This window comes from Bufo bufo, chromosome 1 (assembly GCF_905171765.1).
Source record: "Bufo bufo chromosome 1, aBufBuf1.1, whole genome shotgun sequence".
In the NCBI taxonomy this organism is placed as follows: Eukaryota; Metazoa; Chordata; class Amphibia; order Anura; family Bufonidae; genus Bufo; species Bufo bufo.
In genome coordinates, this window is record NC_053389.1 from 423435873 (window position 1) to 423457196 (window position 21324).

A 21324-nucleotide genomic window follows, 5' to 3' on the forward strand; every position below is an offset into this window, starting at 1 on the left:
CCACAGGTCCCCCATAACAGTATGTCATCCACAGGTCCCCCATAACAGTATGTCATCCACAGGTCCACCATAACAGTGTGTCATCCACAGGTCCCCATTACAGTGTTTTTGTTCTGTGTTTTTGACTCACACCTGGTTTTGGCTCACAATAAGGCATCTTTCACACGACGGTTTCTTTTTTCCGTTTGCAGGCTTTTTTTCTGCATTCCATATACGTCCGTATATGGAACCATTCATTTCAATGGTTCCGCAAAAAAAAGGAATGTGTTCCGTATGCATTCCGTTTCCGTATTTCCGTTCCGTTAAAAGATAGAACATGTCCTATTATTGCCCACAAATCACGTTCTGTGGCTCTATTCAAGTCATAGGGTCCGCTAAAAAAAAACTGAACACATACGGAAATGCATCCGTATGTCTTCCCTATCCGTTCCGTTTTTTGCGGAACCATCTATTGAAAATGTTATGCCCAGCCCAATTTTTTCTATGTAAATACTGTATACTGTATATGCCATATGGAAAAATGGAACGGAAAAACAAAACCGAAACGTAAACACAACGGAAACGAGAAATGGAAAAACGGATCCGGAAAAAACGGCCCGCAAAACACTGAAAAAGCCATGTGGTCGTGTGAAAGAGGCTTAACTGATGGGAATAACTGATCAAAAAACGGAGGTGTGAACAAGGTCTTACAGTGGAAAGGCTAAAGAAAGATGATGTGGAATTCTGCAATAAGCTACTGTGGTTGCCACCGCTGTCCATGCCTATAACGTTCTGTCAGACTGCTAGTCCAATATTTCAGGATTTGGGGCTCTATCTATCTATCTATCTTATATCTATCTATTATATATTTATCTATCTATTAATCTATCTATCTATTAATCTATCTATCTATCTATCTATCTATCTATCTATCATCTATCTATCTATCTATCTATCTATCTATCTATCTATCTCATATCTGTCTATTATCTATCTATCTATCTATCTATCTATCTATCTATCTATCTCATATCTGTCTATTATCTATCTCATATCTATCTATCTATCTATCTTGTATCTTCTGTCTATTATCTATCTATCTATTATCTATCTATCTATCCATCTCCTATATGTCTAATATCTATCTATCTATCTATCTATCTATCTCATATCTGTCTATTATCTATCTATCTCATATCTATCTATCTATCTATCTGATTTATATCTATTATCTATCTATCTATCTATCTATCTATCTTGTATCTTCTGTCTATTATCGATCTATTATCTATCTATCTATCTATCTTGTATCTTCTGTCTATTATCTATCTATCTATCTTGTATCTTCTGTCTATTATCTATCTATCTATCTATCTATCTATCTATCTTGTATCTTCTGTCTATTATCTATCTATCTATCTATCTATCTTATCTCTATGGAAACATTACCTCTCTATAGATACCTGTAGTCACCACTGTTCATGAGCCCTCCATGACGTAGATCACCTTTCTATGTACCGTTCTCTTCCCTGCACCGCCCCATAGCTGCAGATTAGTAATGCTCCCAGCATCACTGGCAGTGAAAACAAATTGAACAATCATTCCTGCATTACATTAACCTGTCAGCTAGGCGTGAGCTCAATTTCATTACTATATGATGATGTATGTGTGAAGTTCCACAACTCAGCCCCATAGATACCCATTATTAGCCATACAACAGCATACCATTCACATGTACTAAATCGAATGTAGTAGTGTGTAGTTTAGAATGAGGCAAGACCCCAATATACATACATGGAAGCCTGAGCATATTTATTCTGCGCAGGAACTGTTAGATTATTAATCTATCATGTGTTAATTGAAATGATGCCATGTTGACTAACTATACCGCACGGGCAGTCAGCTGCTAGAACTTCAAGGAAGCATTATGATTTAGGATCAATAAGACGACTAATTACGAGCAATACCGTTGTGATTTACAATCAATGACACCGGCAGTAGAATAACATTATTTTACCCTGTTATACAAGATGTTTCTGCAGTTTCTTTTGTGTTTTTTATTACAGTGTAAATTTAGAGGAAATATTGGTGACTTATTTTTTTTGTTTGATGGGAGATTTATAGAAAATGTATCACTTTATATTTTTAATTAGAGTATGATTTATATCTCTCCTTCAGGCGCATATGCAGAATTTTTTTCAAGGAGGAGGCCAGGGTTTGTGACTTTATTTTCATTCATTCGCAAAAAAACAAACCAACACAAACACGTATGTACACACATACAGTATATACATGCCTTCACACCTTGGCCCTATTATATGTCAGAAATCACATGTCCCACTTGAGCAAAAATCTGTAACTTTGGGGCGATTTTATGCCCAATCACTCCATTCCAAAAAGTTGGTGCTGCGGGCCCAGCACATTTATTGTAATTTCTTCCAAGATATTATACCTGGAATCTAAGCCGGCTCACTTCCCGGTGTAGATTTCCGTTTTGGCTCATGGACCTACACTAAATACCTCTTAATGTTTGTGGCCCATCTCATGCCAGCTGGGCAGAGATTAATAAATGTCCCCCATACTATATACATACCTCCACACACAAATATATACCTATGTACACTGTGACACACATACAACACACTGTGATGCACACAGTGACACATACAGTTGACATCTCTGCCGGATTTCCAGATACCAACACGATCAAATATTCTTCGTAATTCCTTATATAGTCCTTCCTCTGGCATCCATTTTGCTGTGATTCTGTTTTATTGTGATGTGATTTACCATCAATGCAGTGGTTTTCCCTTTTAATAAGATGTATTCGTATTTTTAGTTCCCTCCATTCAAAACTGTCAGCAGTGAAAAGACCACCCCCATCTGCCGTGCTTAAAGGGGACCTGTCATCGTTTCTGACATGTCTGTTGTAGTAACTACTTGCATCCCCCATGTAATAACAATTCTGGAGCATCTATTCTTATCACTCTATTCCTTACTTATTTCTACTGGAATGTATGAATGAATTGCGAGCATCTTGCAGTAAAGGTACAGATGGGTGTTACCAGTCCCTGCCTCTTAAGCCTCATGCAGACGTCAGTGTTTCACGGACGTGTGCTGTACGTGTTCTTCGCGGACAGCACACGTCCCTATTCATTTTAATGTGTGTATTCACACATCAGTGTTTCAGCACGGTCCATGGGTCAGTTTTTTTTACCACAGATGCATGCTCTATTTTGTCCGTGTTCACGGATCCATCACGCCCATTATAGTCTATGGGTCCGTGAAAACCACGGATGCCATCCGTGTTGCATCCGTGTTTCACGGATCATTAACAAGAGATTCTTTGAAAATTATTTTTCAGCTGTTGAGTGTTAGTGAAACACGGATGCATCACGGGCAGCAAGAAAAAACTGGCCCACGGGAGAAAACACGGATTGAACATGGTCCGTGTTGCCACTGATCCAAAACTGACACGGACGTCTGCATGAGGCAATACACTGGCATCACTGATTGTATAGAGTCAGACACACCCGCTACTGGTAATACCCAGCAGTACCTTTATGGCGGACTGCTCGCAGGAATAGTACAGGAATGACACAACATATAGCCATAAGAATAGATGTTCCATAATTGGTATTACAAGGGGAATGCATGTAGTTACTATAACTGACATGTCAGGAGAGGGGACAGGTCCTCTTCCATAGAGGTGCTTATGTCAGCCTTGGAAGTGGTGAGCACATGGGCATGCTCCAGTCGGCAATGATAAAAGGGTGGCGTTCCTGCCATTTGGGGTTCATTGTGCAGGCTAAGACCCTGTAGCAGACCTAAGCCACGAGATACTACTACTGAGATAAACTGTGCCAGGCAGAGCATGGCAAGAATTCTTGAATGTGTGAAGCTATAGGCACCTGACCTGTAATAATAGAAATATGCTGAGAGGAAAAGCCTGATTCTGCTAAATGGTGGTCTTATGGAGGTAATTCAGCATGAGAAAGCTTTCTGAACACTGGGAGGGAAAGCCATCTTACCACTACAGCCATCTGAATGTGGAACCACTGAGCCTCTCTGACTTTGTTGTTGTTAACCCTTTTGTACGTACGCCCTGAGTGATCCAGCTAGTAAGAAGTAATTAGCGCCTAGTTGCACAGAACTTGCACTACAGTGTGGACTTAACCACTTCCAGATCGGGCCATTTACCCCCTTCCTGACCAAGCCTAATTTTGCAAATCTGACATGTCACTTTATGTGTTAATAACTCTGGAACGATTTTACTTATCCAAGCCATTTTGAGATTCTTTTTTCGTGACACATTGTACGTCATGTTAATGGTAAATTTGAGTCAATGTTTCACCATTATTCATTAAAAAAAAATCAAAAATGTCCCCAAATTTTTTAAAAAAATTTCTGCTCTCAGATAGTGATGCCTCCTAAAATAGTTCTTAAAGGGTTTCTATCACTTCGTATGACATATTTAGGTGTCAGACACTAGCGATCCGCTAGTGTCTGCTCTAACAAACCATCCTAATATGATAGGTTTTGGGGCAGCCGTTTTGCTAAAATAACAACTTATATCTATATGCTAATGAGCCTCTAGGTGCTATGGGGGCGTCATTAGCACCTAGAGGCTCCGTCTACCTTCATAAACTGTCGCCGCCCAGCGCGTCCCTCCAGCCCGCCCATCTCCTGCTGAATGCGATCCTCTCCGTGCGCGTCTCTGTTCTGCGCATGCGCAGTGAATGTCTGACCGCTTCCCTGCTCAGACATCTCCACTGCTCCTGCGCCGATGACATCATAGTGCTCCGAGGAACAGGCGCAGTGGAGATGTCTGAGCAGGGAAGCGGTCAGACATTCACTGCGCATGCGCAGAACAGAGACGCGCACGGAGAGGATCGCATTCAGCAGGAGATGGGCGGGCTGGAGGGACGCGCTGGGCGGCGACAGTTTATGAAGGTAGACGGAGCCTCTAGGTGCTAATGACGCCCCCATAGCACCTAGAGGCTCATTAGCATATAGATATAAGTTGTTATTTTAGCAAAACGGCTGCCCCAAAACCTATCATATTAGGATGGTTTGTTAGAGCAGACACTAGCGGATCGCTAGTGTCTGACACCTAAATATGTCATACGAAGTGATAGAAACCCTTTAATTAACATCTGCCATATGTCTACTAAATATGTTGGCTTCATTTTGATAACATTATTTTATTTTTTTAGGACATTACAAGGTTTAGACTTTTAAAAATAATTTTTGACATTTCAAGAAAATTTCCCAAATCAATTTTTTATAGACCAATTCAGTTCTAAAGTCACTTTGAGGAACTTACATAATAGAAACCACCTATAAATTACCCCATTTTAGAAACTACACCTCTCAAACTATTCAAAACTGATTTTAGAAATATAGTTTACCATTTAGGCATTCCACAGCAAGGATTAACAACCCTCAATATTTATTACCCCAATTCTGCAGTTTACATAAATACATATAGTTGTAAACTGCTCTTTGGGCACACCGCAGTGCTCAGAAGGCAAGGAGCGCCATATTGTTTTTCAAAGGCAGATTTTGCAGGAATGGTTTTTGGGCACCATGTTGCATTTGAAGAGACCCTGAGGTACCCCTACAGTGGAAACTCCAAAAAGGGACCACATTTTGGAAACTACACCACCCAAAGATTTTTTAAGTTGTGTAGTGAGTACTATGACCCAACAGGCATTTCATAGAATGTAACACTTGACTGTGAAAATGAAAAATAAAAATTTTTGTTACAAGAAAATAGTGCTTTAGGCCTAAACTTTCTTTTTTAAAAGTAATAACAGGAAAATATCCCCCCACAATTTGCTACCCATTTTCTCCTGAATACAGTAACACCCCATTTGTGTTAGTAAACTGCTATTTGGGGATACACCAGGGCTTAGAAGCGAAGGAGTGGCATCTGGATTTTCAAACATGGGATTTGCTGAAATAGTTTTGAAGAGCCATAACTTTTTTATTTTTTTGTTGACTTGCTGTGTGAGAGCTTATTTTTTGTGGGACAAGCTGTAGTTTTTATTGGCACCGTTTTGGGGTACATTTGGCTTTCTGATCGCTTTTTATCTCATTTTTTGGGAGGTGAGGTGGGCAAAAATTTAAATTCTGTCAGTGTTTTTTACTTATTTTTTTTTTATGGGGTTCACCATGTGATATATATGATTTGATAACTTTATTCTGCAGATTGATACGATTATGGCAATACCAAATTTATATAGGTTTTTTTCATGTTTTACTACTTTTGCATAATAAAATCCCTTTTCATTAAAAATCTGTTATATTTTGCATAACCATATATTAACATCCATAAAATTTTTATTTTTCTGCCAACGTAGATGTCTGAGGGCGTGTACATAAGATTTTTTGATGACTTGATATATTTTTTGGGACATGAGGTGACAAAAAAAAAGCTGTTTTGTCATAATTTTTATATATTTTCTTTTACAGCATTCATTTGAGAAGGGTAGATCATGTGATATTTTTATAGAGCCGGTTGTTCCGGACGCGTCGATACCAAATAATGTCTATTTTATTTTAATTTTTTTATTTTTAACAATTTCTTAATGACATTTTTTACATGTAAAACTTTTATATTTTTATTTTCATTAAAAATATATATATTTTAATTTTTTTGTTCTTTATTTTATACTTTGTGTCCCCCATAAAGTCATGCAAGACATAGTAGCCCCAGTTTCAGGGGTAATACATTCCCCAGAGAGGCTGTACAGCATTATACAATGCTGTACAGCCTCACTGCAGAGCTGATCGAGGCTGCTCCTGCAGTCTCCTGACCCCAGCGGTCACATGACCGTCAGCAGTGTCAGACTGGGGTACCTAGGGCACACCAGAAAAATGTATTTTGGGGGCCCACCGTACAGATACATTCAAATATAATAAATAATCTAACAAGTTTTTATATAAACATGAGCTGGTTGAGGTGCTGTACATTGAATATATGTATGTAGTGCAGTAAATCTAATGTGTTATGTGCCACTTGTGCAAGGGGTGGGAGACTAGGGGCCCACCAGGGGATTCCCCTGTACCCCTGTGGGCCAGTCTGAGCCTGACCGTCAAGGAAGGAAGCCCGATTCCTTAGCTGTGTACACATCACTTGTTCAGCGCTGTGTATTCAGTGATTTAGAAGGCAGGGACACTGAGTAATGGTCCCTGCCTTCTCCATAGGGTGCCCTGCTGACACTGACAGCGGGACCCCCACTCTGCAGTTGCAATCTCTAAATGGACGTTCTAAAGCAGGGGTGCACAACCTGTGTCCCGCGGGCCGCATGCGGCCCCCAGAGCCAAGGTGGGCGGCCCCTGTTCTGCTGGGCAGAAACACAGCTGATCGCCCCACAGCGAAGGATGACAGCTCCTGCTCCTGCACTGTAGCAGGAGCAGGACGGGTCTCCGGCTGTCAGAGACAGCTCAAGACCCGAGGAGAAGGCAGATGCATTGTATCAGCGCTTCTTCCTTCTCCTCACACAGGTGATCGCCGGGTTTCAGGGACTGAGGACTGCAGAGCCTCACCAGCCCTGCTCTGTATAAAGCCCCCCTCAGCAGGCTGGTTTTCCCTGTAACTGGGGCTACCTTGGATGCCTCAGTTACAGTGGAAATAGTGCAAACAAAGTTTATGTCCCTAAAGGTCTTTTATGGACCTTTTGGGGACAAATTAAGTGGCAAATATATTTAAAAAAAAATACAAATAAAAGGAAAAAAAAATACAAGTCATTATCTTGGGGGACATACAGTGCTGCAAAAATATATAAAAAAAAAAAGAAAAGAAAATTTTTGCAAAAAGATGTAAAATAAATAAATAAAATACTATAAAAAGGAAAAAGTGCAAAATAAAATTGTTCATTGTCATATTATGTGGCAAAAATATATTTTAAAAATAAATAATAAAGTGGTGTTAAAAATATACAAAATAAATAAAATACAAATAAAAGGAAAATGTGCAAAATAGAAAAGTCAGTGTCCCCCAAAGGTCTTTTTTCCACAAATACCAGGACAGTTGGCAAATATGGTTACTTTAGCACTACCAGGGACATGATGAATGTACCAGTCATTATTACAATAATGGTCAATTAAAAGCATTATCATTTGATCATAGTCGGCAACGTCTCAATGATTTTTCCAGTGAAGGAATTACATTACAAGTTGAGATTGATTCAATTGCACTCAGAGTGGGATTGATCGAGAACAAAAGCTTAATATTCGACTTGCTGTGGATCCAGGTTTCTTTGATACAGGCGGTACATGGCACATTGATGGAGCTTGTAGAGAGTATACCTAGACATTACAGCGACACCATCACCTGGTAAGCACTAAATCTTAGGATCTGTACATTACAGGATTCTTATTTTATGGCCTCATGAGGTAGCCTTTCAGCTGCAATCTCTCATCTATATCACTGGGCATTATATGCCTTATACGCTTTTATTGATTGGAAAGCATTTTTCTTTTAACCCTTTGAGAGTTGCACTACAGCCTAGTCATATTTTAGGATTCTGGTGTACAAGATAGAGATAACTCTACAATAAAAGTAACAGATGGCTTTAAACAGTGATGGGACGTGATGTTCTGTTCCTTCTCACCACACTCTTTGTGCAGTCGGAGGAGTACAACACTTAGTACATTGTAGTATTTTCCAGTGTAATACAGTGCTAGGCCTCCTTCACACACACTTTAAGTGTTTTTAAAGAGGACCTGTCACCACGAAATGCAGTGCAATCTGCAGAAAGCATCTTATAGAGCAGGATTTGCAGCACACCCTGGAGGAGACGATGCAGAGGATGGGGGTGATAGTGGCCCTGATGAAGTGTTTTGTCACTGTTTATTACCTCAGGCCGTTGCTCCCTGGGAATCGGTGCAGTGGGAATGTAGTTTTGAAGGATGAGGCCAGAGGTAATTGTAGACCAGTCTTTTTTTTTTACTAAGTGTATAATGTAACTTTCAATAGCAGCTATTTCCAAGTGCAATTTTCTGGCACCAGTAAAGATTATGGAGGTAGGTTGGATGGCTGCCATTTAGTACTATTATTGTACTGGCCTAGTAGTCTGGGTGATGGGTGTCTTAGCAGTAGTCCCTCAGCCTACAGAAGTGTATTTATATGCTGGTCTCAGCTGGCCAGTCTGCTCTTTGTCTTCTCAAGGATTGTAACACCTCCATGTACAACTGTCAGTGACTGTCATCTGTCTATGTATAAACACTTACACAAAGATTGCTATCAATCACTGATAATCACCTCCACTGTGTACAGCTATCAGTGACTGACAGCTATCTATGTATACACACTTACACAGAGAATGCTATCACTGATAACACCTCTCCTGTGTACAGCTATCAGTTACTTTCAGCTTTCTATGTATACACACTTACACAGGGAAGGATATCAATCACTGATAACACCTCTCCTGTGTACAGCTATCAGTTACTTTCAGCTTTCTATGTATACACACTTACACAGGGAAGGATATCAATCACTGATAACACCTCCCTGTGGACAACTATCAGTGACTGACAGATATCTCTATATACACACTTATACAGAGAATAATATCAATCACTGATAACACCTCCCTGTGTACATCTATCAGTGACTGACAGCTATCTATGTATACACACTTACACAGAGAATGTTTTAAATAACTTATAACACTTCCCGCGTGTACAACCATCAGTGACAGCCTATCTATGTATACACACTTACACAGAGAATGCTTCTATGAATCACTACTAACACCTCCCCTGTGTACAGCTATCACTGACTAACAGCTATCTCTGTATACACACACACACACACAGAATGCTATCGATAACACCTCTGCCATGTATAGCTATCAGTGATTGACAGCTATCTATGTATACACACTTACACAGAGAATAATATCAACCACTGATAACACCTCCCCTGTGAACAAGCTATCAGTGACTTACAGCTATCTATGTATACACACTTACACAGAGAATGCGATCAATCACTGATAACACCTCCCCTGTGTACAAATATCAGTGACTGACAGCTATCTCTGTATACACACTTATACAGAGAATGCTATCAATCACTGATACCACCCTCTGTACAGCTATCAGTGACTGACAGCTATCTCTGTATACACACTTACACAGACAATGCTATCAATCACTGATAACATCTCCCCTGTGTACAACAATCAGTGACTGACAGCTATCTATGTATACACCCTTACACAGAGAATCTGCTCAGTTTCTCCTGCTCTATAACATGCTATTTACAGATTGCACTGCATTTAAACATTTGTGTTTTAAAATGTCTCTTTTATTGGTGTTTAAATTATTCTTTTTTCTAGCCTTCTAATCAAGTCCTATAGGACATTATTGGAATAATGGAAGAATATGCACAAAAAAAGATAAACATTGCCACAAAAAACTTTACAAAAACAGTTAAAACTGCCTAATCCGTCAGTGTCACATAGCCAATGTATTCCAGCTTAGCTGTGAAGTACCACTACAAAGTACTGCTTATGCCCATAATGCCATGTTTATTATAGCTATGCTGTGGCAATATAATATTGTCATGCCTTGACAATATAATAGTGAAATTTTAATCCTGTACTGTTTGTACACAGCGCTGTATATGTATTTGTCACAAAAAAAATAACAAAAAAATGAAATGGCTATCCAGTCTTCAGTGCCATCTTTTCCCCTCTGGCGCTTGCCATTAGCACTTGTAATGCATGTTGTTGATATGTGCATATGTCTTCCTGGGTATAAAGGTCTGCATGTTACCGGTAGTTGGTATCGAAATCCTCTTCTCATTGAAAATCTTTAGCTTCCCCATGGATATTACATCTTAATGCACCATGATCAAACTATTATTATCATTCTCTATAATGTAGCACACATTTTATGTAAAATGACATGCGCCTGCCATAGTCACTGTTTTGGTTGGAATGCTTGTATTGCATTAGTCTAGCCGGCACAGTCAATATATCATGCATATTTCATGCATGTTAAAGACCTAGATAAATCATTTCCTGGAAGTGAATTATGATTGGGGCAGAACAAGTGCGATTACTGCTATTATCGATTGGTTACAGACTCCAAGGAAGATTTATTTTCTTTTTGTGAAAGAAATTGGCTCATCGTAGTGGAACTTCTTTCAATGAATACATTTTCTAGGTTTGCATGCAGCTTTTCTAAGCTCGGTCTTTCTTTTGTTACAGTGTGTGGCTGTGATCTGGCCCAGTCTGGCTTCTTCTTTAAGAATGGAGAGTATATCTGCACACGCGATTACCAGCAACTCTATGGGACCCGGTGTGACAGCTGCAGAGATTTCATTACAGGAGAAGTCATTTCAGCGCTTGGACGAACATATCATCCGAAATGCTTTGTATGCAATATGTGCAGGTAAATTGTATACACCGTTACATGCATACCTACAAAGGGACTATGAAGGGCTATAGCAAGGCAGTTGAAAATCCCACCACGATAGTAACAAATAATACAATAATATTTTGCCTTAAAAAAGGCACAGAGTGAATTTCAGTCTGACTTATGAAGTTGCTGATGTTAGTAAAATTCAACCCCTTAAAGGGGTTATCCCATGACTAATGTAGACCAAAGCTAGAACCAGCCCTGTACCTCACATGGATCCAGAGATCTCCCCATTCATTGCTCTCCTAGATTTATGTCCAGCTGACAGCAGAGAGGGAGTGTCATTTCTGCTGCAGCTAAGAGGGCGTGTCCATGCTCTCCCTATCACAGCTCAGGATGCAGATGAAGGATGAAACTGAGCATGTGCGGCCATCTCAGTGAGCCGGTCAAAGAAATAATAAAGAAACACAAAGAGCAGGTGGAGCTATTCTGAAAGATTTTATTGAATAACTCAGTAGCTATGCAACATTTTTAATAACATGCAATTACAAACGTATTCAAATCCAGGTGCTGGTTTGAAAACTGTGGAATGTTTTTCGTGGGACAGCCCCTTTAAGTACCAGGCCCTTTTTCGCATTTTCGTTTTTCCATCACAACATTCCAATAGTCATAACTTTTTTTTTTAATTGTCCATTCATATAGCCATATCAGGGCTTATTTTTAGCAGAATAAGTTGTATGTTTTTAGTGGCACCATGTATTGTATTGAAAAACAGGGAAAAAAAAATCTTTGTGGAGTGAAATTGAAAAACAAAACACAATTCCGACAAGGTTTTTGGGGTTTTGATATTACGGCATTCACTGTGCGCTAAAAATGACATGATGTCCTTATTCTGCAGCTCAATACAATTAAGGTGATACCAGATTTTTTTTTTTATACTTCCTTTAAAAAAAAAATTCAAACCTTTAAAACCTTTAAAAATTTTCTGACAGCCATAACTTTTTTATATATTTCTGTCTACGGAGCTGTATGAGGGCTTCTTTTTGCAGGACGAACTGTACATTTTATTGGTAGGATACATACAACTTTTTGATCACTGTTACTCAATTATTTGGGGTGATAAGAAGACAAAAAAATGGCGAATCACATGTTTTTATTTTCCATTACAGCATACACAGCACATGAAAAATATTTTTATATTTTAATAGTTCAGACATTTTTGGATGTGGCGATACCTGTTATGTTTATCTTTTAATTGTTTATTTTTTATATGTAAAATTGGGAAAAGAGTGGTGGTTTGAACTTTTAATACTTTTATGTTTTTTCAACTTTTTTTTACATTGTAACTTTTAGCTGCCTATGGTGACTGGGATTCAGCCACCTTCAGCAGGCCCCAGGCTGTCATGGTAACTGATCAGACACACGTGATTTCACTGTGGGGTTCCCATTGGAAGGCAGAGCCCACTCCATACATTCCCTCGGCCACTATGACGTACAAGTCTGAAGGGGTTAATTAAGGGAATATTTTCAAATTATTAAATGGTGGTACTGTATGTCATGCAGTCTTAGGGGCTTTTTGCATAACGTTTTTGTCTCACGCTTTACATATATACTTTATAGAAAAAAGGATGCAAAAGTGTACTACACTATGCTTCTCCATCCAGCAAAAAATGTGTACTGTACTTTACTGATACATATTTTTTTTACAACGGAGCCCTATGGTGATGGATGCCACTGTATGGGCATGTGTTTAATAGATAAATCATGTGTATACATTAAACCGGGGATAAAAATTTAACGTGAACACATCTTTAGTCCTCATGCACATGGCCGTATTACAGTTACTAAGGCATCAATACATGTCTTCAGAATTGTACCTCTTTAAGCCATCTCATTTACAGTCATAAAGAATAGTTTTTGTGATGGACTCTGCAGAAGACTGAGTGAAAACCATGAAGCTATGTTCTGTTGGTAGATATAATATTTCTCAGTAATCTGTTGATTCGGCCAGTTTCCAGAAGGGATAACGTCAAGGCCCCTACACATTAAAGCAAAGTTGGCCCAAACTGACCAATTTCAATAGGAGTGTTCCCATTATTTTTTGTGTATGGAGGAATCTCAAAAGATTTGTAAAAGTGGCTCAATGGTGTAGTCGGGTCTAAATTTACAGAAGGCTGGGGAACACAAGTAGGCAGGGCCAAAAGAAGTAGGCAGGGCCTGAAGTACTGTAGTGCAGCACAAAATATTGCCTCAACAGAAGCAAATTCCACAGTGCAGCACAAAATACTACCATGCTCACTAAAGTGCTCAACTGTATCACTGTCCTGAGGACAGTGATACAGTTGAGTTCAGGAGAGCACGTGTGGCTGTTAGCCAGGTGCATAATAACTTAATGCTGAGAGCATCAGATCATTATGTACCCATCTGGAAGCAGTTAGGTGAGCTCTGGTGGCCCCATGGGCATTGGTCCACCGGGAAATTTCCCTGTAAGGTCTATATCCAATCCGCCCATGCCGCGGGATCCACTAGAGGATGCGACATAGCCATGTCCTCTATTCCCTGCATAGCTCTCATTGACGATTGAACCCTATGTATTGAGCAAAGAAGGCAGAAGTAATAAACCACTTCTGTCTTCTCCTTTACCTTAGTACATAATGCTCAATGTATGGCGCTTGGTATTGGGTATTAATCTGAAGCACTGTACATGTATGGTACCAGATCTTGACAAGATTGCAAGATTGCAGGTGCATAATAACTTAATGCTGAGAGCATCAGATCATTATGTACCCATCTGGAAGCAGTTAGGTGAGCTCTGGTGGCCCCATGGGCATTGGTCCACCGGGAAATTTCCCTGTAAGGTCTATATCCAATCCGCCCATGCCGCGGGATCCACTAGAGGATGCGACATAGCCATGTCCTCTATTCCCTGCATAGCTCTCATTGACGATTGAACCCTATGTATTGAGCAAAGAAGGCAGAAGTAATAAACCACTTCTGTCTTCTCCTTTACCTTAGTACATAATGCTCAATGTATGGCGCTTGGTATTGGGTATTAATCTGAAGCACTGTACATGTATGGTACCAGATCTTGACAAGATTGCAGGAGCTTTAATCTGGCACCATACATGTACAGTGCTTCGGATTAAAACCCAGCACCAAGCACCATACATGTACAGCACTTGATTGTTATGGAGTTAATAAGGAGGATTACTACTGTGGGGGCCTAAATGGATTCTGGGAATGTTACTAGTACTACTCTAAGCCTGCTGTGAATATCACTTAAACTCCCACAGTAATAATCCTCCATTATCCTTCATTATACACCCAGTCCCAGTTCCACTCACTAAAATTCCCCCTTAAAAAAAAAAAACGCTGCAGGGACATATTGCTTAGCAATGTTCAGAGACTGTGGCCTGTGTTCTGCATGCAATTGCTCCGTACTGAAGTGGCTTCTGGCTTAGGAGGCCCAGGAGAGATCCAGGTGCGCGCTCTTATGTCTCGTCAGTATATGCTCACTCCGTCGCAGGTAACTCACTTCACGTATCCCACCATTCACTGAATGGCGATGGTGGGATGTGTGCAGTGTGCTGCCTGCATCAGAGGCAACCTTCCGCCCCCCCACACTACACAACTGTGTCAATGCTGGGTTCAAGGGAGATAAGCCACTGCTAGAGGTGACCGGCAGTTTTTTACTACCATCTTCTTATTGAGAATACATACACTCTCACATATATCACACTGGGCATATATAGGGGGGAGTCGGGAAGAATAGCTGTCGGCTGAACAAGCATTCAACCAACAGCTACTAAAGGTGTACGGGCATCTTAGGGAAATATTTTTTTTTTTTTCGTTTTTTACTCCCAGCCTTGGTAAAAATGTAACTTTTTTATTTTGTTTCCATTCACATAGCCATATGAGGGCTTGTTTTTTGCGGGACAACTTGTACTTTCTAATGCCACCATTTACTGTAGCATACAATCTAGTGGTAAGGGTTTTGTTTCCTATGCGGTAAAACTGACCTGATACTTTCATTTTCTGGGTCATATATACCCCACATGTATAGTTTTGTGTTTTAATTTTTTATTTTTATGTGTACGGAGCTGTGTGAGGATTCATTTTTTGCGGGTCGATCTATACTTTTCATTGATTCCATTTTGGGGTGTGTATGATGTGTTAATCACATTTTATTTGCTGTTTATTCGCTGTTTGCCATATAGGGTAAATATTTTTAGATTTTAATAGTACAGGCGTTTTTGCATGCAAAGATACCCATGATCAGGGGAGCACCGGAACACACCCTTAAGTGCGCGCTTCAGGGTCTTTGTGCCTCCAGTTGCCATGGTCACATTTGGTGCCCACTCATTGCATGCCGGCCGCCAACATATATATACGTAAGGCTGTCAGGAACAAGTTAGGTAACTGGAGAGGGTCATATGTACAAAAACAAATAAAGAGGTGCACAGTATGAAGGAAGGGACATGAAGGGGTTGGCCCATCTCACATTTTGATGGCATATCACTAGGATGTGCCACCAATGTATGATAAGTGCAGGTCTCACATCTGGCACCAGCATCTATCTCTGGAACGGGGACTCCAAAGTGAACAAGGTTGCACCCCACCAGTGAGGTCACCCTCCATTCACTTGGAAAAGCGCCAGCTTGGCTATTATTCAGAATTCCCATGGAGGCGAATGGAGAGGTGGCAAAGCTTGTGCGGTGCGCTCTCCTTCACTTTCAGGGGCCAGTTTTAGAGATTGATGCGGGTCTCAGAGATGGAACCTGCACCTATCGGACATTGGTGCAATATCCGAGAGATATACCACCAAAGTGCGAGGTGGGCCAATCCTTTTAAACCTGCAACTGATAAAAGGAAGTACTGTGAGACCCTAGCCATGATTTCTGAATAGTGATCAACAAATTCCTGGAAATTTATTTTTTGGGTCTGATTTGACCAAATTGAGTGTCAAATTTAATTCAATCATCCCGAAAAGGATCGCATTTTGGTCTCTCCCTCTCTGTTCCTCTCCCTCCCACCCACTCTTTTTCTCTCAAACACACACATACTTTTTCTGCAAAAATTATTAAGATTGAAATCAGCAAAAAATTTAGATTCTTCTCCTGTGCTGTCTGCATGAACTGTCCGTGCAGTCTCTTGAGATGTTGCAGTCGGTGTCTTCGGTTCTGTTTCCCGAGTTGCAGTAGTCAGTGATCATTTATTAAGCGATTGTGTAATACAGATTATTATGTGTAATACAGATTAGTGCAGAGTACATCAATCTACGTTTTTATTCCAAAGGTCATGTCACACATGAGTAATGACAGCGGATGGACCCCTGTTCTACAACAGCTCAAAGTGTAGATGATATATTCACCCTGAAACTTACCTGGCTGCTCTAGATACTGAACAATGTATTCAAAAACATTAAATAGATAAAATGACGTGAATACAAAAGGGGGATCCAAAAGTAAAATCATATAACATATTTCAGCAGTGTACTGCTGCCTTTCTCAGGTACAGTATGACAGTCTCGGCATCCTCATGGTGGTTAAATACCTGTGACCTGGAAGTAACACTCCTAGTGTTACACACTACAATGATAGAATGCATAGGAGAAATAAACCCAAACTCACGACTGGGGGAAAATGAACTAGCATAAGCATGATCTAATGTGCCAGATTTTTATCAATAAAAGTGCAGTGAGCCCCTAAGGAGCCAGTCTGGAGGTGTTGGGTCACGGTGTACACTCTCAGGCCGTTGCTCCCTGGGGATCATTGCAGTGGAAAGCTGGTTTAAAGAATCAAGCCAGCAGTAAATGTATAACAGTCTTTCTGTACTGCAAAATATAACTTGTGGTACATTGAGAGATATTAGGTACCAGGTAATGAGATACGGTTGCTGGTAGGTGACATTACTACTTGCAGCAGCTTGTGGATATAGGTGTCCACAATGTGATACAGGACTGGTGTTTGACTGGCCTAAAAGAGGTCTAGGTGATGGGTGTCTGAGCCATAGTCCCTCACCTGCAGCAGGGTCTGTAAGGCTGTGATTTTGCTGATCACTGCTGTCTAGGCTTTTGGAAGAAATGTTGTCAATTTTGTGTATCTTCCTGGGGTAGAGGTGATATGGTCCCTTAGAGTAGGAGCCGAGACATGAGCCGAGACTCCTCTCTGTCTGGACTCGAACTCCCCCTCCTGGTACAAAGTAGGACCAGCCCCCTCCTACCAAGAGGGGAAGTGTCACCCGCGATGCTAGGGAGCCTCCTTCCTGTCCCTGCCTGCCATTTCCTGCTCCCCCCCCAACACCGGACATTTTTATCCACGCACTGGGAGAAGCAGCAGTTGCGGACCAGGAGTGGAACGGGGAGCGAGGTAAGTATATTCATTGTGATGGGCCCGGGCGTATGGGAGGCATTTAATAGTCTTGGATAACCCCTTTAAGCCATTTTCTACACCACAAACTGGTGTAAAAAATGATGAATGAGATGGGCCTGCCGGCCCCACCCTCTTCCCCACCCACTCCACAACCCCTTTTCTTGATCTGTTGGAAAAGTGCCGTGAGCAGGAAAAGTCACAGATTTTTCCACAAAATGGTGTGTGACAAAATTGTCGCCTGATATACGTCTATGGTGTATATAAGTTCATAAATGAGCCCCATAGACTTTTTGTAAATACAAGTTTTTACTATAACAGACATGTTAGGAGAGGTTTACAATTGTACTGTAAATACAAGTGACTCCTCACATCCCCACAAGTGATGTCTTCTCTGCTTGAATTTGTTCTCTTTCCTTTCACCATCCAGCCCAGACCACCATGACGACTTCTCCAGATGACTGCAGAGTTTTCTGCCCAAACATCTTTGGCCTCTTAGTACCATGGTTATCTGCAGCCAAATAAACAATACAAATAAATATAGACCCCAGACCAGATCCCAGAATAAATGTGGACTCCCTATACAAATACAGCCCACAGACCCCCAATCTACTACAGTTCCCAGATCAACCCCCTTTAAACACAGATCCCAGAACAGTCCCTGGACCAGACCTTCTAAATAAATTCAGGGGGAAATTTATCATAAGGTGAAAATTTGAAGTCAGTTTTGCTTGAGTCTGCGTTGGAGTATTTTATGCCACATTTATCAAATGCCTCATGTTACTTGATAAATTTGTCTTATCTTAGACCTGACACTTTTGTCTAGAGAAGCTACAACAGTTTTCCTACTCCACCCTCCTCCTGGAGTGAAATTGCGCCTTTTTTGCGATTCTTTTTAAAAAGTCACCCACTTCCCCACCCATATTTCAAAACTGGTGTGAGTGGTGTAAGAATGCAAAAAGTCACAAAATTTTGTGCAAGTGCAAAAAAAGTTGCAAAATTCACTGCAATTGCTTAAATTTTGCACAGGTGCCAAATCCCTATTTTGCGACATTTTGATGGCAGAATTCTGGAGTGAAGGTATGATAAATCAGGGCCACAGACCCTAAATCAGACCCCCTAAATACAGACCCAGAACAGATTCCTTAAATACAGAACCAAGATAAACCTCCAAAATAAAGACCCTCGAACCAGATCTGTTAAACTAAGGCCGAGTTCACACGAACGTGTGTGACCCGTGCTGCGGCCCGCAAATAGCGGGCCGCAATGCACGATCACCGGCCGTAGGTCAGCCGCATCGGATCGCGGACCCATTCACTTTAATGGGTCCGCGATCCGGCCGTTCCGCAAAAAGATAGGACTTGTTCTATCTTTTAGCGGAACGGAAGTACGGGACGTAACCCCACGGAGGCACTCCGTAGTGCTTCCGAGGGGTCCCGTCCCGTGCGGCCGTTCCGCGATTCCGGATTTGCGGACCCATTGAAGTGAATGGGTCCGCATCCGTGATGCGGAATTCACACGGAACTGTGGCCGTGTATTGCAGCCCGCGATTTGCGGGCCGCAATACGGCCACAGATCACACACGTTCGTGTGAACTCGGCCTCATACAGACCCCAGACTAAACCCAAAACACACAGTAGTTTACACTGTCCTTCTCTGCCTCCTTGCTGCTCTTCCCTCTGGTATTAGGACCTGCACACATATGGTCATTTGACCTTATCTATGACCGTCTTTCAGCAATAGGAAGTCCTTCTGGATGATTGCACGAGGCAGTTTTGTTATGGTTTTTGCTGCAAATCATGACAAAAATGCAATAAAACCAGCATGTGTTTGGACCAGGGATCACTACATAAAGCAGCTTTGTCGTGGTTTAGACAAATAAACCACAATGTGCATCAATTCCATATTATCTTAAGCAACCGCCTGAAGGCCTATGATATACAGTACTGAAATCCGACGGGAAAGCTACAGAAATCATGACTATATAACTACTACCATGGGGCAAATTGATATGAGTAGGAATGTTTTTCCGAACCATATTGAGCACTGCACAGCTCTGTATTCTGTAAGCAGTACTTTAGCATTTATTTAGCTCTATTATCTAAAATGATTATGTGATATTACCACTGGGCTATATTAACACGCGCTGTGTTTTTAACACCCCATGCAAAAATACCCTTAGGTCACCTTCATATTTTCTCCAAGCCACACCGCAACCACATAACACAGGGGGGGAAAAGACCAGGCCTTTTTTACATTGGAAATTTAGTACTTTTTTCTAATGCATTTTTGTACAGCAAAATAAATTCTATGTTCAAATGTTATATGCAAGCAAATGGGATGGTCAAAATTCTTTTTTTTTGCATTTGAAATCCGCTAACCGCTTTTTGGATTTTGAAAAACACTGCCTGGGGAATGTATTAAGAGTGGCATTTTTTATGCTGGCCTTAATAGTGTATGAGGCGCCAGAATTATTAAGAGGTAATAATTCTAGCACAACGAGTCCTGTGCTCCTGAAAAAGAAATCTTTGTCAGCTGGCGAAGATTTCTGGTCCAGAGTGCATCAGGTTTTTGGTGCTCATGATGTTAAATGAGTCAGGTCGCAGCCCACCTTTTTGTAACAGTGGAGAGGGAGACAGAAAACAACATATTTCCCTGCATGTCCTGTCTGACACAGTTTTGCTGCATTTTTCCCCATTTTTTCTAATGTTAAAGGGGTTATGCCATGATTGATTTAAACAATGAAAATCAGACCTCATGTAGAACATGACAATGTCTTTTTAACAAAGCTAGAACCAGCCCTGTAGCTCACATGGATCCAGAGATCTCCCCATTCATTGCTCCAATTATTCTGCTAGATTTATTTCATGCTGGAAGCTCAGGGGGTATGTACTTTCTCTGGGCATGTGTCCTTTCTGCTGTAGATCTTGCCCTGTAGCTGCCATGCCTTCTAACAGAAGATATGGCTGGGGAAGGTTGAAGATTTAAACTGAGCATGTGCGACCACCTCAGTAAGGTGGACAAGAAATAAGGAAAAGAGCAAACAGCAGGTGGCGCTATACATATACATTTTATTGAATAGCTCATTGGTTACAGTAAATGTTTAATTACATGAAATTACAAAAGTATTCAGATCCAGGTGCTGGTTTGAAAACTGTAGAATATATTTCGAGGCACAACCCCTTTACTTCACTTGTAAAACAGCTATGGCAGACCACAAGATATTATAACTGGTCATGACACAAGTTTATAATGTCTGTCATTTGCAGAATGCAAAGCATTCTTGAGATCTGGTGACAGTACTGAGTGAAATAACCGGCAGCTGCCTCTAAGATGATGCCAACTCCTAGATAGTGATTTGAAGATGAGCACAGGGTATAGATTTCTTATACCTACAAGTATAGTAGTAAACAGATGCATGTACTACCAGCCTACTGATTGCTCTCCAGAGACCATTAATGGCCTGCTTGAGGAGATGACATGGTGAGTAGGGCAGACAGATACTAGCAGCCTAGTAGTCCTTGCCACCATGTACATACAGGCATCTAATGGTAATTTGTAGCTCAGCAGTTCACAAAGTGCTTTTCACATGACA

General features: G+C 40.8%; 1 protein-coding gene across 4 annotated transcripts in view; it reads left to right on the forward strand.

The window, feature by feature from the left end:
• Positions 1-21324, forward strand: part of ABLIM3 (actin binding LIM protein family member 3) — a 236793-nt gene that overhangs the window by 150806 nt on the left and 64663 nt on the right. For all 4 annotated transcript variants that reach the window (XM_040406441.1, XM_040406436.1, XM_040406445.1 and 1 more), the window contains exon 3: positions 11211-11394. In XM_040406441.1, coding sequence (XP_040262375.1) covers positions 11211-11394 — 184 coding nt within the window. The remainder of the gene's footprint in view (positions 1-11210; positions 11395-21324) is intronic.